This window comes from Capsicum annuum, chromosome 2, assembly GCF_002878395.1.
Source record: "Capsicum annuum cultivar UCD-10X-F1 chromosome 2, UCD10Xv1.1, whole genome shotgun sequence".
NCBI classification, from domain to species: Eukaryota; Viridiplantae; Streptophyta; class Magnoliopsida; order Solanales; family Solanaceae; genus Capsicum; species Capsicum annuum.
The window spans coordinates 143,863,561-143,881,280 of NC_061112.1; the positions used below are offsets into that span (position 1 = coordinate 143,863,561).

The 17,720-nt window shown below is 31.3% G+C and overlaps 1 protein-coding gene and 1 non-coding gene across 2 annotated transcripts; one reads left to right on the plus strand and one right to left on the minus strand.

Annotated features, from left to right (window-relative positions):
- The first annotated feature begins 2,698 nt into the window (after positions 1-2,698).
- Positions 2,699-6,943, plus strand: LOC107860166 (growth-regulating factor 1). Its single transcript, XM_016705433.2, has 4 exons — positions 2,699-3,353; positions 3,989-4,216; positions 5,234-5,588; positions 5,913-6,943. Exons 1-4 carry the CDS (start codon positions 2,990-2,992, stop codon positions 6,700-6,702), a joined length of 1,737 nt encoding a protein of 578 aa, XP_016560919.1. The 5' UTR covers positions 2,699-2,989; the 3' UTR covers positions 6,703-6,943.
- Positions 6,944-8,335: 1,392 nt separating this feature from the next.
- Positions 8,336-8,430, minus strand: LOC124896455. Its single transcript, XR_007052818.1, has one exon. It is a non-coding gene; the product is annotated as a small nucleolar RNA snoR126 (small nucleolar RNA).
- Positions 8,431-17,720: the final 9,290 nt, after the last annotated feature.

Sequence of the window (17,720 nt, forward strand, 5' to 3'; positions counted from 1 at the left end):
CTTGGGCTTACCTAATTTTTTTTATTATAGTATATTCCATTTTAAACCTAATTTTTGGCTTTAGTTATTTCCCTTCGTTGTTTCCGAAAGTGCTTCATCGCCTAGAGTTTGGTATATTAATTGGTGGGTAATAATCAAATATGGCTGAAGCTGTTCATTTATCAAACGTATCAGGTGTTTTTTAAAAAGATATATGTAATCACATTTTGAATCGCCCACACACTTATGTGGATAAAAATTACGTGAGTTTATATAATATATGTATATAATAATATAAATTTTATATAAAGTCATGCGAAACTTTTAGAAAGAATATATGTAATTTTTGGGTATCGATATAAATTTTATAATATTATAATTTTGACAAAGTAATCTTGAGTTTTTTATTTTGTTATTTGTGACTAGTTTCTTATCCCTAGGGATTTCATCATGGGATGAGGAAGTATTCCCTTTTATTTATTGTGAGAACCTCCACAGTTATTATTAATCTATAATATATTTTCTTTTTTAAAAAGAACGAAAAAAATTATACTAAAATTTTTAAAAATGTTTTGTGAGAAGTAATGCGTTACACAAGTAGAATTGTGGTGTCGTGGAAGGGCCTCGATTTGCATGTTTGCCACGTGGCAATTGGGATGCATGGCATGGCTCTCTACCCACGGGGAAAGTAAAGCCTCATTCTTCCCCTAAATGACAAATTCTGGCATATAGCTAAACTAATTAGTACAACAAACAAATAATTCATCATAGCCCTTCCATCAGTTATTGTTGCCCCTTCGTCATATTAATACATCATTGATTCCAATGTATCTCATCTCTTAATAAATAAATAAAGACAAATTACATTCCCTAATAGGAATATAGCTAATGAGTTGGTATGCATCAACAGTATAATCACCACAGGAATTAACAATTACCAGGAGGAATTTGATATAAAGAAGTTAGGCTAAAAATGTATTTGTTGGTTGCAATGTGGCAAAGCTTAATTTTATGATTCTTAAATTAAACCGTCAATTTAAGAGGTTTGCCCACTAGATTTTTTATTAATCCTTTCTTTTTGACATTTGCATGCCTTCTTGTATATATTAAGATCTGATTAATCAAGACGGTTTAAATAGTGATATTTTACCTATCATCATAAGATGTGTAGTGACGATCCTCCACGATTTTTTTATTTTATGAAAGTTTGTGCAAGATTCAAAAAAAGAAAGTGCACAAATAATACATTTAACTATGTCGGTTAATTAATATATATGTGTAGAGTTTCTAAATTAAAAGATTGAAGAAAGTTGTTGAGCAGCTACATACTATACAAGTTATAGTCAAATGAGTAAAGAAATCTTTCAAGAAAATATGTCAAGGTGTACGAGATGAATAATCTAAGCATCAAGAACTCTCTGAGTAAAATGCGCATGAAGCAAATAGCATATCCATAAAGACGTTAGAAGTCTCGAAAGTTTTAGTCCTTACAGCCTCATCAAATAATATAACTGGAGGATTCTTTTAAGAAATTATGTTAACGTGTACAAAACGAATCATCTAAGCATCAAGAATTCAATGCGTAAAACGTGCATGGAGCAAATAACATACTATAAAGACGTTAATCTTCTCAATCTCTTAGATATTTTACTGTCCTACAGTATTATCAATGCGTTAGAAATTACTCATTCAGAAGTCAATCTCCATTTTGAGACTACTCCTCCCCTCCCCCGTCTTAAGTTTCTATCATCAACACGTTAGAAAATGCTCATTCAGTAGTCAATCTCTATTTTGAGACTACTCTCTTCCTCTCCCGTCTTAAGTTTCTATATATGATTAATACGTTGAAAATTGCTTATTTAGATGCCAAACTCCATTTTGAGGCTACTCTCCCGTCTTAGGTTGTAAATGAAGTGATACTTACTTTTTACACTAAAAAATAGTAAATCACAATCATATTTATCTCAAAATAAAGTATGTGCCAAATTTATAAATCTTCCAAAAACTATCAGATTTTCTCTCCTTATGCTGATGTAAGCTTGGGTAATTCTTGCTTTTGAGAAAAAATGAAGAACACGTGTTCGTAAAAAGTTAATAGGAATTAGGAAATACAAAGAAATTTCACAAACAAGTTAATAGGAATTAGGAAATACAAAGAAATTTCACAAACCTATGTAATTCAGAATGGAATCAAAAGCCGAACGTCATTTTCTTTCTAATTCTATAACTGAGAGATATAAATCGTCATATAAATGAAATGAAGGCAAGTTAGCCAAATACCACAAATCCCCGGATTTCTCTTTAATAAATAAAAAATAATTAATTTAATCAATTAAAATATGTATGTGTGTCTTTCATCTTTCATTTAATTTTTTATGCTAATACACCAATAATTATAGAAAAAAATATTTTCATTTTATAAAATGATGTACATTTTAAATCATTTATTTCTAGCGCTATGATTGTAATGTCTTCATGTTGTTTATTGCTTCGAATAGACTGAGCATAGTACTTATTACTTTGTTATAATTTTATTTTAATTATTTTGAGATAATATACTTAACCTCTTCAATCCACTATACTCAACATATTATTATTATCATTACTGTTGTGAAATATTAATACAGATAACATATACTTTACTCTGCTGGCCCCAACTTTGCGTGAGACATGTTATTTCTACTTAGGAGGAAGAGTAATTTGGTCATGAGGGAGTAACAAAATAGTCTAATTATACGTTAGGAGGTTAATGAAAGTGAGCTTCATTTAGGGAAACAAAAGTAGATATATATGGACTAACATGTCTCCAGTGGCCAAGATGTAGAAGATGGTTTTGCCCTTTGTATTTTACTCCTTTTGTCCCCTCTATCTCTCTCCCAAAACCAACTCCGAAATAGCTAACACCTAGGCTATTCTTTCTTATTTTTTCCGCCCCTTATTTTTCTCTCAACTTTTTTTGCTGTATCATGCTCTTTTGCAACTTTGTTACTGTTGTACTTTTCTTTAACTTATGGATTTTGGTGGGTTAGTGACAATGGAGGCTGTAACTGTCCAAGAGTCTGAAACTACTAGCAACTCCAATGGATCTGGACAACTTAGAAAAGAGAGATCTGGTCCTCGTGATGACAACACTTGGAGGTCCTGTAAAGTCACTAAACCTGCAGATGACTTTTCTACTCCTGCTAATTTTTTTATGAGATCTGCTTCCCCAAATGATGGACGTGGTCGCTCTACTATGCTCAGTTTTTCATTTCCAAAGTCTGAAGAAATCCCTTTTCTTTGTACTACCAACAATGTTCCTGCTCAAGACTCAGCTAGAACTCTTGCTTTCCCATTGTTTGATTCTGGATCCCACTACAGCAGAGCTGCTTCAGGTAAAAAAAATTTGGGTTCTTGGTTTTGTTTAGATTGAATTATATTTGGGTGTTTAATTTTGGTGATTTGGATGTTGATGACGTGGGTTTGCAAAAGATCTGTTTTTTAATCATGTTTAGATGTTTTATTTTACTGTACAATTGATGGGGATGGGTCTTTTCTAATAAGTACTGTATGAGGGGAAAAAAGGGTATTTGGTTGGATGGAACCACAGTGCAATTTATTTTAATGGTCTTGTCAATAAAAGAAAAGTTCAATAAACCCAAAAAGGAAAATAATTGAACTTGTGAAGAATCTTTGTTAATGATAACCTATACTGTGTTGAAAATCTGGTGTTTTCATGTACATCTTGGGTAAATCTAGCACATCATTTAAGAAGGAAAAAAAAGTAAAGGTAATAAAGTGGGTGCACGAAGAAAAAAAAAAAGGGAGAGAGAAAAGGAAAGAAAAAATGAGACCTTTTGATATTTTTGTCTCAGATATTTATGAAGTTCAGTCAACCTTATATGTCTTGGATAATTGATCTTTCTATTTGTTTTACTTTTTGATTTGTAGTTGATCATGCTATGCAATTTCTGATTATAAATTTGCTCAATGCAACCTTATATTTAGCTTGTGCTTTTTCTTGGTTCAGCTTATGCCTCTGCCTCTGGAGGGTCAAACGAAAGCTCGCGTGGACCTTTTGCCAGGTTCAGAGGTCCATTTACTCCTTCTCAGTGGATGGAGCTTGAACATCAGGCTTTGATCTATAAGCATCTCGTGGCAAATGTTCCGATCCCTCATCAGTTGCTAATTCCTCTTAAGAAGTCTCTGAACCCATATGCATTTTCTGGCTTGTCCGCCGGACCCTACGCCTCCAATTGTAAGATTTTTCACTTTCCCTATCAAGTGTTGGCATCAGTTGTTGCATAATAGAACATGTATGTTGACCTTATCCGTTCAGGTGTTGTTTGGTTGTCGTATCTGAATTCATCACCTTACGGCGTTGGATCCTTCAGCATACGACAACATTGTTTTTTTGGCATACAACTGTCTGTACCTAATACATGCATGATTATGTCAGACCTACTGTTGAAATACTATAGTATATTGGATGAAATATGTCGCCTTTGGTATCACAATCAATGCTTAACAATCCATTATAATTATTCATTTCGTAGAAATCCATATATTATTATTCATAACAACTCATATATTACTATCGCTTCATAACAAGATCGTGAATAAAACAACTCAAAAAAGTCTTAAACCTTGCTGTTCATCTGTCTCAGGTACTTTGTAGGGAATTGCCTATTGTCTCTTAGACAATTAGAACCTTATATTGGATTTCAAGGATTTTGGCTGAGTGCTAATCTGGTTCCATCCCTAAATCCTACAATGTGCTTCAATTTGTGAATTTGGCTATCCGTACCTGAATTTGTGATTTCTCTTGTTATATTCTGGGGTGTCCTCCTGCATATAGGATTTAGTAGTAGTATACCCTTATTTTATTCTGAATATACAGTGCATTAGGAAGCATGCAGAATATTATGAAAAACGTTGTTTCTATCAACTTTAAAGAATCAATCTTATGGCTTATGATTTGAAAGTAATATTCTTCTGCATCCAGTTTTCTTACCATTTGTGAACATATTTGTTGAGTGTCTCATATTTTAGGTTAGTTACAGAATGGTCACATAGGTAATTTACAGCAGACCTTTATTTTCGAAGGGGTAGAGGACAGTGGCTGAGTGGTATGGGTTAGACTTTCTTGGGGGTTTCCTCGACCTTCTTGCCATGAAGTTATTTACCAGTGATTTAGTCTCATATATTTTTTTGCTTTTCTGTTCTTGTTTTTCATGTGTTTGTTCATCTTTTGCCTACTTTGTGGTACATATAGGGGGCTGGGGTACTTTCCATCTTGGTTTCGCTGGCAACACCGATCCCGAGCCTGGTAGGTGCCGTCGAACAGATGGAAAGAAATGGCGGTGCTCGCGAGAAGCTGTCCCTGATCAGAAGTACTGTGAAAGGCACATAAATAGAGGCCGACATCGTTCAAGAAAGCATGTGGAAAGTCAGAATGGCCATGTTGTCTCTGGATCCACCACTTCAAAGGTGGCATCGGTCGCACCCTCATCATCAGCGTCGGTGATACCCAGCAGCGGCACATCCAACAACCTTGGTGCTGTTCAGCACCAATTCAATAACTTGCAGCCCAGCGCTGCCAATCCTTCCACTGAACAGCTTGTCAACAGGTACTAAATATTTATGCGCTGACAGCTAATTGATATGCCCATTTAATGCTTTCATGTCCTTGTCAAAACTCTTTAAGTGGATGCCTTTATTTCTTATTAGGTTAAACAAATATCTGCAATTGTTTATTTGGGAAGATTTTGATTATGAAAAGGATTTTCAACCACGTTTTCTTAAACTATCTTAGTTTCTCAAAACCCCTTGCTGGGAATAAAACAAAAAAGGAACTAGAAATTCATTATATGTTTATTATTCTTTGGTCATAATTGATATGTATGCATATCAGCATATGGCAGAATCCTTATAGAAAAATATGTATGTGACAGAATGAAAGATCATAAAGGTGTCAATATGATATCTCCAACAATTGGTTTGAAGCCCAAGGACTTGGCTATTTCAGTTCAAAAGCAACATAATGGATTTGAGCTATCCTCGCAGACAGATTTTGGACTAGTTTCGTCGGATTCCCTTCTCAATCCTTCACAAAGAAATTCCTTTGTAAATCCTAAGAATGCTAATGCTTTCCTAGATTTCAATGACCAAGAACAAAGTGAACAACATCCAGTTCACCATTTCATTGATGGATGGAACAAGGAACAGTCGTCACGCGCCTCTGCATCTTGGCCAGATCAACTAAATTCAGACTGGACTCAACTGTCCATGTCCATTCCCATGGCTGCCTCAGATTTCGCATCCTCAAGTTCTCCTCGGCAAGAGAAACTCACTCTTTCACCTTTAAGGTTATCTCGTGATCTTGACCCCATCCAAATGGGCTTGGGAGTTGCGAATAGCTATGGCGAAGGTATGCAAAAGACAGCTAATTGGGTGCCAGTATCCTGGGAAAATACCCTTGGTGGTCCATTAGGTGAAGCCCTGAATAATACTGCAGGGAGTGCAGGAGATGGCAAGAGTGCCTCAGCTTTCAACCTGGCAACAGAGGTTTGGGATAACAGCCCTCCATTTGGATCATCTCCCACAGGTGTCCTGCAGAAGTCAACCTTCGTTTCACTCTCAAACAGCAGTTCAGGAGGTAGTCCACGAGGTGACAGCAAGAAGGTTCATGAGGGTATTGGCATGTGTGATGAGGTGATTGGTTCAACATTGGCGTTCCCTTGATGTAAGCCCCTCAGTGTTTGATTGAGAAAACACACCAGCAGTGTACTTGGCGGATCCAGAACAGTGTTTATCTCCTCAATTTGATGTTTCTTCTTAAAGACACTTTTCACATTCGATAAGTATGTCCTGTTGTAACTTAAACAGACATTTGATGTTAGCTTTTTTCCATCCGGAGAACTCAATGTATTTGTGATTGTTACCTTGTTTTTTCCTGTAAAATTAATGTGTAACTCTCGTTTTCTTAAGATTTTCCTTATTGGAGTTTTATATAAAAGTAAAAGTTTACTTGCAAATCTAGAATTGCAGTTCCAGATTTTTGGAGTGTAGGGTTTCTTGTCTAGTTTATAGATTCACTTTGCGTCGTTACTTAGCAAGCTTCTTGCTATAGCTAAAGGTGGAGTAAGTTTTTTATATATACTCTAATGAGCTTCCTCCTTGGAACGTTTTGGTACGCATTGTCCCCTAATTATTGTGTCATCAGACTCTTGAACTCAAGTGTTCAATAGGTGACTCTGAAGATCAATAGGTGCACCATAGATTTGGTACCATATCGATATGCTGCTTCATCGGGACTATGGTTTAGTACCATCAGAAACTACACATTTTCTGAGTTGGAGGTAGATTGAATGTTTTGTTTCATTTCCATTGCTGCTTAAATTTTTCAGATCAAAGGACTTCATCAATTCTAACACATGATGATCAAACGAGGTTTTCTTGAACTAAACTGCAAAGTCTTGATGGGTTAATCGAAAATAATTCCAGCAAGTACTGTTTATTCTGGTGTGCATATTTCGGTTGTCAAATCAAAGGTGACATAAAATCTTCAATGAACTGCATCATTAAGACCGAAACACTTCCTCCGTCAATATAATATGTGCTTTAACATCTCATGTTGCCAAAGTATATAACTTTACAGTAACACAAACCTTGATGTGCATAAAGAGGGCAAATTATTCTACTAAAGAATAGTGATTGTAACTAGTGATCATCGCCTGCTTTGATTGCCTGTGACTTACTATTATTGAAAGACCATGTTTTAATGGTCTCCAAGTCATGCCCTACTTTTTACCCTTCATTGGCCAGCAATAACCAGATTAAACTCCATATGATTAGGGTCAGGTTTGCTTGATATCTACCTGTTGAAAGTAAGCACGTTACCTAATAGCCCTTTACTTTTACTTACGGCGCTAGACGCTGTGCTACAAATTTAGGGAAAAAACAAAGATTTTGCCAAGCAAAAGCTTCTGATTAATCCCACGAAGACTGATTAATATAATAGTTGTTGGACTTGTCACTTTTAATTAATTGAAAAAAGGCATAAAACAACTCATTTTTTCCATGGAAAAAAACCAAAGATTCTTATTAATACCACGAAGAATGATTTTTACGAGCTTATTTGTTTTTGAGCATAAAAGATCTATGAGACGACTTAAATGTCGAGAATTGTCAAACTATCTTTGGGACCTGGTTGAAAAGAGAGAGTGCATTACGTGTGGAGATTTATAACCGGGATTCCAAAGTTAATTGAACAATTTTGTATGCATGTCCCCCACAAATCAGTTAGGCTCATAACAACTCAGTCCTTCCATACATCCTCAAATAGCAAAATTGATTAAAAATGCTAAAACAAAGAGAGGCTCAGACACGCACAAATAGGTCATCAAAAATGTATAAAACGTTGATATCGTTATAATCAGCATCGAGAAATGATTTCTTTCTTCATTGCCTCTTCAAAAAAATTAACAATAATGTAAAAGAAGAAGAAAAGATCTGTGGAAAAGCAAAAGAAAACAAAGAGGAGAGGCTCAGACGACACGCACAGATGTCATCAAAATAATGAAAATTGTAGAAATATACAATTATCCTCAGGGATGCATCTTTGTCTTCACCGCCTCTAAATTGCACATGAAGTACAAGAACAAGGTTTTATAAGGACAGAAAACCCTAGCCTCCCAATCTGCAGGTGGACCGTTATTTTTTGGGCTTCGATAAGTTGAGCTGAAGTACGATGTGAATGCTTGGACCAGATACAAAGTTGTAAAATGGGTTTTTGAGTGGGAAAAAAAACACACAACACTCAGATTGAAAATTACAACTTATAGTAATATTTTCAACTTTGCAAATTATAGCAAAAAATTATTTAAGAAAAGAAGAAAAATATTTTTTAATTAATATAAAGAAGACAATACAAATTACACATAAGGAAAAAAAGATTTCCTACCCATTAAAAAAAATCAATCATCCCTTTTTTCTATCACAAATGATTCTCCCCTTCATTAACAACATATCTTTTTTATTTGAAAAAATTTCAGAAATAGTAACTCTGTAACCTTAATTATAACTTTTATAGCAACAGTTTCATAATTACGAAAAATAGCAAATTGTATTTGTATTTAAGTAAAATGTTGCTATATAAATACATATACAAATATATATGTATTACTCATAAATACATATGCACAACTGAAAAATACGTATTCTTCTATTACTATAAAGTGGGTAAAATATTGCTACTTGTGCTATAAGTTGTAATTTTGAAAAAGTGTTGCTATTTATTGTAATTATAGTCTTAAGGATGTCAGTTTCTGTAAATTTTTTTTTCCTCAAATCTTCATTATCAAAACATTGATCCTTTCTTCTTCTTCTTCACTGTTTTCTTTTAAATTATTTCTCCATATTTATCTTCTTCTTCTAAAATAATACTAGTATAATATTTTTTTTTTTGAATCTGAATTAAAAAAGATGGTGATAGTTTACACCCTCTACTTGTGATGCATGGAGAAAGATGGAATGTGACCGGTATTTTTAATCCATTAAAATTGTACAATCTAATATCATGAATTATCTTAAACGATTAAGTTGAATCCAGTTTATAAATAATAGAAGTCATATTTTAAATGATTTTCAATTTTTGGGATCTCAATTTATTAAATTGGTATATAAGATTCTACATACAAATGATGTATTCTTATAATTGTATTTAGTGTATGAAAATAATATATAATACGATATTCATGAATTAATTTGATAAAAGTTCGTTGAAGTCAGTTAATATACTCATTTCATACTTAAGTATTTTTTTGTTTTTTTTTAGTTCTCAAGGTATGGAATTGATATTAAAATTGATATTGATGTAGTTTCGTATATGCCACATCTGTATGAAATGAGTTTTATGAATTTGACAATTGCTAATGTTTTTAGTGGATGAAAATGATATTGAATTAAAAGTCAGGATAATACTTATATACGAATGCCTAATTTTATATTTTATATGAATGAAATAGATATACAAATTATTTTACTTAATCTTTTTTTTAATACCAAGTTATTTACAATCTCTATGAATTATGATATTTAATTAAGTAGATATACTTTAGATTATAAATTGAATGAAATCGATTTATAAAGTGATTTTGTCAAATTTGTATGAAATGTACATGTAATACATATATACACTGGTATTTATGAATTGTGATATTCAATTTTGGTGATACAAGTTTATATATATTCCATACACCACGTGCTTATTTCTTTGATCAAGATTCTATTAGATTAAGGTTGAATGAACACGAACACTGCCGTTTTTCATACTTAAAAAAAATCAAAATTTTATAAAAAAAAATGACAATACATCTGGTTCTTCAATAATAAAAGAAGTAAGAAAAATTTGTGATAAAAAATGAAATTTGTGATTATCTACGGAGAATTTTGATTGATTTTGAGAAAAATATATGTGAAAAAAATATAGAATAAGATGGAGTGAAAATAGGGAGAGAGAGAACGAAAATATTGCCAATACACTATTTAAGGAGAAGATTGATTACAATCCTATAAATTCACTATTTAAGGAAAAGATTTATTACAATCCTATAAATATAGAACTAATTTTAATATATAAAATTAAATATCGAATTTTGAAAATAAAATAAAAATAATATATATTTTAAAAAACTGTTATAACTTGCAATAAAAAAGTTATTAATGCAATTAGATAAAAGTGTTGCTAAAATTTGTAATTTTCAATCTAATAATTGTATAGAAGATAATTTTCTCTTTTTGAGGGTGTTTGGATTGGCTCTGTTTTAGACTTTTAAACATGTTTTAATTTTTGGAGGTCTTTGATAAAAACACACTTCATTTTAAACTTAAAAAGTATTAAAAAAAAGTTAATTGCTATCCGCTTTTGATTTTTAACTTTCAATTTATAAGTCATTTTAAAAAAGTTAATCCAAACACCCCTTACTTGGTTGGGAATTTGGACTATATTTGGCTGAAGAGAAAAGAGAGTATTAAGTTGAAGTTTGGACTATATTTGGCCGAGGAGAAAAAGAGTATTATTAAGTTGAAGCTGAAGTGTGTGTTGTTAGTATACTATATACAAATTTTGCTTGGAAAGAGAAGTAGAAGGCTTTTAGAGAAAAATATTACTTTATTGAAATACTAGTTAATTTGATCGCGCTACGTGCAATACAGTAAAACATTAAGAAATTGAATTAAGTTATGCCCTTTTAGATTAATGGATGCCATGAATAATTATTTGCCTTCATAGAATAAAGTTGAGGAATTAAAAAAGATGCAATAGTACAAGATATATTGAAATAATAAGCATAAAGGGAGTAACCGATAAAGTTTTTGTTATGTGAGGAGGAATTAAGAGATCGTGAGTTTAAGTCGTGAAAACAATCTATTACAAAAATATAGGATAAGATTGGACATAATGAATCTCGCTTATATATAGCAGTAACTTTAATGCACCAAGTTACATTTTATTTTTGTTAAGTGTGAATTCAAAGTTTATCTTGCAATCAATAGTTGTATAGTCATGCATGTACTTGAAGCGGAAGTAAATGAAGCTCATTTTCTTCTATAATTTTAACGAAGGTAAAAGTTGGTCCTTAAATTGCAGGGGATTAGGACCCATCAATAAGGAAGTTCTTATTAGAAAAAATTAAGATAACTAATCAGCTCTTTTATTAGAACTTTGAGACAAATAAATATTATTCGATCAATTGTATTTTATTCAATATATCCAACCGAAACAAAGTTATACTGATTATGATGAATGTTTGTTAAGATTACATACCAACTCCTTGATACGCGTGATAATTCATTTTATCTTTACAAATTTTTATTGTGTTTTTTTTTAAAAAAAACTGTAAACAATAAATCAAATAATAAATTAAAAAAATAATCAAATGAAAGAAAGAAAGAAAGAAAGAAAAATTCTTGTCCGAAAAAAGTTCATCTAACTTATGCTTAGTCGAAATCAGTAATATTATTTTATTGCATAATAAATGATCATTAAATCACTAAATTTAGTGAAAATAATTTTGAACTGGAAAAATAATTAAGATAATGAAGTTAAGAAATAATTTTTAAATTTTATAATATATCATATGAATCCATACATTTGGTCTTCAAGAATAAACAAACTCTTCATCCACACTATTTTCATTCACACTGATAATTCTAATTTAAAAGAAATTCAAGAGAGAAAATTAACATAGGTGTTTACTTAATTGTATTTAATATTTTAAGGTGAAAAAAGGCCTAAATTTTAATTTAAAAAATAGATGTCAATGCTAATTCAAGAGAGATGTCACATTCTTTTTTGTATAGCTTTATTGTTTTTATAAATATTTAATATAGAGAGCATTAACTTTAACTAAAAATACATTAAAAAAAATGATACATAAAAATGTTTTTTTAAAAAATAAAAGAAGAAAGGAATTAGTTGAACAAAGAAGTAACACCAATTTCGGCTCCTTCAACTCTAAATTTACTATTCTGTTGATTTTTTTTCTTTTTTTCTTAATTTCCTTCCCTCTGCTAAATTCTCTCTTTCAATAGATAATCTCTTTTCAAATCATAAAATAATATTTTTTCCTATTCTTCAAATGATTTGGTATGAATTTCATTAATAGATTGCTGTTTTTTTCATATAATTCTTCTTTTCCTTTGACACTCTAATCACTCTTCTTATAAATTTCTCAATTAAATTTGATTTTTTTTTTCAATACATACCTCCTCATTGGAGAAATTATGGTGCAACATATTTTAAAATGTATCATCTCATTCACCGGAGGAATTATAGTGCAACATATTCATTGAAAAAATTACAGTGCAACATATTCTCAAAAAAATTTTTTTATCTTAAAGAGAAATATTTGTTTACATGATCTTTTTCCTTACACACAATATCTTCTCAAGGATTGAATAAAAAGAGGAAGGTTGAATAAAGTAGGAAACTAGTTGAGAATAGGTGGGGTAAAGGCTATGTATTACATTTCATAAGACAAAAAAAGTAAAGTTAAAGAACCCAATGTTGGTGATTATAAATATCTAATCCATTTTATACGCAAAACAAATCATTTTAGAAAATGATGAGTTAGGCCTTTTCATATTTCATTTACGTGCATTAGTTTGAATGCATCATTTAAAGGGACGTGATTCCTTAATAATGGGCTAATGCATTTAATACTTTCAGCTTTTCTTAAAATATAAATGAAGATATATTTTATTTATTTATTTTGAATTTTTTTGGACATCAATAAAGGGAAAAAAATAGAAAAAATAGAAAAAAAAAATAACAATGGTGCCATGGAGACATGTCACAGCAGCAACCTTATATTTCTCCTCTCTCTCTTTCTTTATATAAATATATAAGAAGATTCTTCAAACAAATTCACAGTTATATATTTGAAAAGATATTGAGCTTTAGTACTAGCAAATATTGATGAGTGGACCATCTGGGAGACCTAGGACTGATGAAGGCAACAGATTAGCCGATTCAAGAACGTAAGATATCCCTATTTTTTAAGGGTATGAAGGTGTAGAGGAAATGTCTCGAGCCAATAATGTTTGAATATCAGGTGCTACGATTGAAGTAATTTATATCATATTCTCAGGAAAAGTTTGAACGACTTTGAGCAAGAGGATACCTGTATTCGAAATTGACACAGGTCGATAAGTAGAGAATACGTAAGACGCGAGACAACTCTCTCTTAGGTCTTCAACAAAATAGCCCCATAACTTTAGGAGAAGGGGTGCCTCCAGTTTTCTCATGAGTCAGAGCTTGTTGCATTGGGCAAACCACAATCGATCTGAATATTTTATTATTGATGGAAAAAAAAAGATGACTTATTAATTTGTCCATATATTCTGGGTGTGTTTGATATGAAGGAAAACATTTTTCAGAAAATGTTTTTCAATTTTCTCATGTTGGGTTGGCTTAAAGGTTTTGAAAAATATTTTTCAAATCAACTTAGTTTCCTCAATTCTAAGGAAAATGACTTCCCTTCAAAAAGTAAGGAAAACATTTTCCAAAACTTTCTTTCAACCTCACTCTTAGATTGAAATATTCATACAATTCTCAAAATCATCCATTCCTACTCCGACCCTCAATCCCCCACCCCCACCCACCCCCCTGCCATCCCTATTAAAAAAATATTATAATTTTTTTTCTTACCTCATCCTCTACCCAAAACCCAAACCCTTACCCCCTTTCAAAAAAAATAAAAATTAATTTTTTTAAAAAAAATCCAAACTTTTTTCTTACCTCCCCTACCCGACCCCTACAAACTTCCTCCCCCCTCCCCTTCAAAAAATTTTAATTTTTTGAAAAATTTCAATTTTTTCCTTACCGCATCCTCATTCCCCTACCCCAACCCCAACCCCTAATACTCCCCATTCAAAAAAAATATTTTAAATTTTTTTCTTACCCCACTCTTTTCCCCTACCCCCACCCCCTACTAGCCTCCCAATTACCCCAAAAAATTATTTTGTTTTTAAAAAAATCAAAATTATTTTCTTATCTCACTATTTTGGCAACCTCCACCTACCAATCCCCACTCAAAAAAAAATTAATATTTTTAATTTATTTTTAAAAATAAATTCAAAGTTTTTTTCTTATCCTACCCTTTTTATCCTATTCGTTCTCATTAATTTTTGTTAAATATATACAAATACTTTTAGAAAACATATACTTATCCAATTTGCATAACGATCATACGAATATAAGTAAGAAATAACTTATTTTTCTAAAAAATATTTTTCCTCCTTCATATCGAACGCATCCTAAAAAAAGTATTTTTTGAGATTAAAAATTATTTTTCTAAAATGTATTTTTACGCTTTAGCTAAACACTAAAATGTATGTTTTGAAAAATATTTTTTCATTCACCAATCAAAAATTATAAAATATTTTTCAAAAAATATTTTTCATTCACCAATCAAACATAGAAAAATAAGTAAGAAGTCAACTTATTTTTCAAAAAAATATTTCTACCACACACCCTCTATCTGTTAAAAATTTATTCTGCAAAAGCCTTTGTCATGCTAAGGGTGGACTTAAAGTTCTCGCTACAAGTTTGGCCAAAATCCTGACTTGTATTAAGAAATTAATTAAGTGAATATGTACAAATAGTTTATTCAGAATATCATAGCAAACTGTCTTTTTCAATAATATCAGAATTAATAAACTTAAAATTCTAAATTCATGCCTAGTCATGCAGTTGTGATCAGCTCTTTTCTGAAAGAGACAAGACATGATGGAAATTTTGTTTCATATACTAATAGTACGAAAATTCCAACCAACCAGCTTGCTTAAGGCGCAATTTAACGTACGATTGCCAGTTTAACCATAACCTTTCACATACATGTTTTTATTTCTATATAATGATTGCACTGTTGGAGTAGTTGTTACCAAACTTTATTTTTAAAAAATCACAAAAATAGTTATTACGTTCGCTGATACAAATAAGATTAACAATTCACCAACTTTTTTGAAGCCTCAGCTTTAACTAAGAACTAAAGATTCTCAACTTAAATTAACTAGATGATGTTAATTAAGAGGGTAAAATATCGTTCTCAATCTTTTTCTAAATGAAGAACAGTTATGTAGTTTTGCTTTACAGCAGATAAAAGAGCTTGATGGCAAAGGAAACAATTTTAGCTATTCAAATTATACTAATCTAGACACAATTTGCACAACTGCAATCACGAGTCACGACAAATTAATAGATTCAATATTTCTCGTTTGTCATGATTATTATTTGACCGTGACATATGCTCACCATTCATTTTTACCTGTCACGGATTTTGCTTTTTAAAAGTTAAATTGAATGAATTTTGACTAACATTTTAAGGTATATTTTTTTATTATATTAATATGAGAAGGATTATAATAAATAATATTTTTTGCATAATTTTCGAGCATATAAAAATTTTAAATTTTAACTATTACATTAGTCTACTTCAATTTAACTTTGAAATTTTGTCAAATAAAATTTCGTAAAACGAAACATGACAAGTAAAAGTGAATGAAGGAATTACATGATTTCTCAGATATGACACGTAGTGTGGTTGTGTGGCTAATCTTATTTTAAGAACAAGGGTAAACTATGATAAAAGAAATTAAGTTTATCTTGAATTTATAAAATGATAAGTAAATTGAGATAAATATTTTTAGTCTTTTGATAACTAATACGAGACAACGGGAGGTATTTTTTTGAACTGAAATTGCGTTAATGTGTAGCAGCCGCATCGAAGTACTCTTATCTGTTTTGAAACAATAATAGGTTTAAAGTAATTATTACAAGAAAATTTCAATGCAGAACATCATCCATCTTACCTAAACATGTCTTGGAGGGGGATGGGAGAAAGAATAAAGATGATGACATTTTACCTTAAATCCGTTTTTTAGTATCAATGAACAAAACTGAGATGGTCCCTGTCAAAGAAAATTATTGTAGACTGCACAAAAAGACTCGACCGAAAAACCATACCCCCTTCATTTCAATTTATTTATATATTTTTAATTTGACATGAGATTAAAAAATAATAAGAAGACTTTATATTTTGTGATCTTAAATTAAAGATATAAGAAATGTATCAATATTTTTTTTAATCTTGTGATTTTAAACATGCAATGTAGAAAGTTGCAATTAAGAAATTGCCGAAAAAGGATGAAATATTATTTTTTAAATGAATTAAAAAAGAAAGTATTGAAATGACGGGACAATAATTTAAATTTCAGGATACTTTTTTCTTGATTGGAAGGGGTATTAGGTAGAAACAAAGCAAATTAAACCATGGAAAATACGCTACAAATTAGTCCTCCAGTAATTGAACTTAACTAGTAATCAATTCCTCTGGAAGCAAAATAGTCTTTTTCTTGACGTCGTTTCAATTGCTGGCCTTGACAAGGAATTTGATCTAAATGTGTTAACCAAGCTTGGTGAATATAAAAAAAAGGAATGCTAAAATTTAAAGCGAAGATGATCAGTTTTTCCATATTCCAATAGACACAAAAAAATGAGTAATCATGGAATAGTTGATACACGAAGTAGTATAGCATTTTCATGGGAAGATTCACCTGGAGTTTCTAAATATTTCATGGGACGCCAAAATTTCTCGTCATCTAATTATCATTTCAACGGCGAAAAGATTCCACCGCCGCCATGTGCAGCCTTTCGCTCTCCAATAATTGGGAAAAGCTCTTCGATGAGGGGCTCGTCACGTACAGATGACCCATTTATTGCAGCATTGATTGAGTGCACAAAAAGTATTAATACTGGAAACAGCAAAAGGCCACCTACTGATCATTATGAGCCCATTAGAAAGAATAATGATGGATCGTCAAAGGGATTAAAGAAGAGCAGCTATTTCTGTATTTTTTCTTGCAAAGAGGCTTCAAGTGAAGTGAAAGTTGGTAACATTGTGAGATTATCAAATCTTCCACCTCTCCCTAGACCTAGAAGGAGATCATACAGGCCTTTGAAGAGGGCAGATGAGGATTGATTTCCGTATCATGTATTATTCAAACTATATCGTGTTTTAAGTAAGTAATATGATGGATTATCATATAATATGCATGTAGTATAAGTAAGTTAACTATATGTAAGTAGATTTATCATGATGAATTCTAGCTTATATGCTGCAGTAGTATATCCATTTAACTGATCATTAATTTTTTGCATTGTATTTAGTACTTATATTTTTGTCATGGTGTATAAGTGG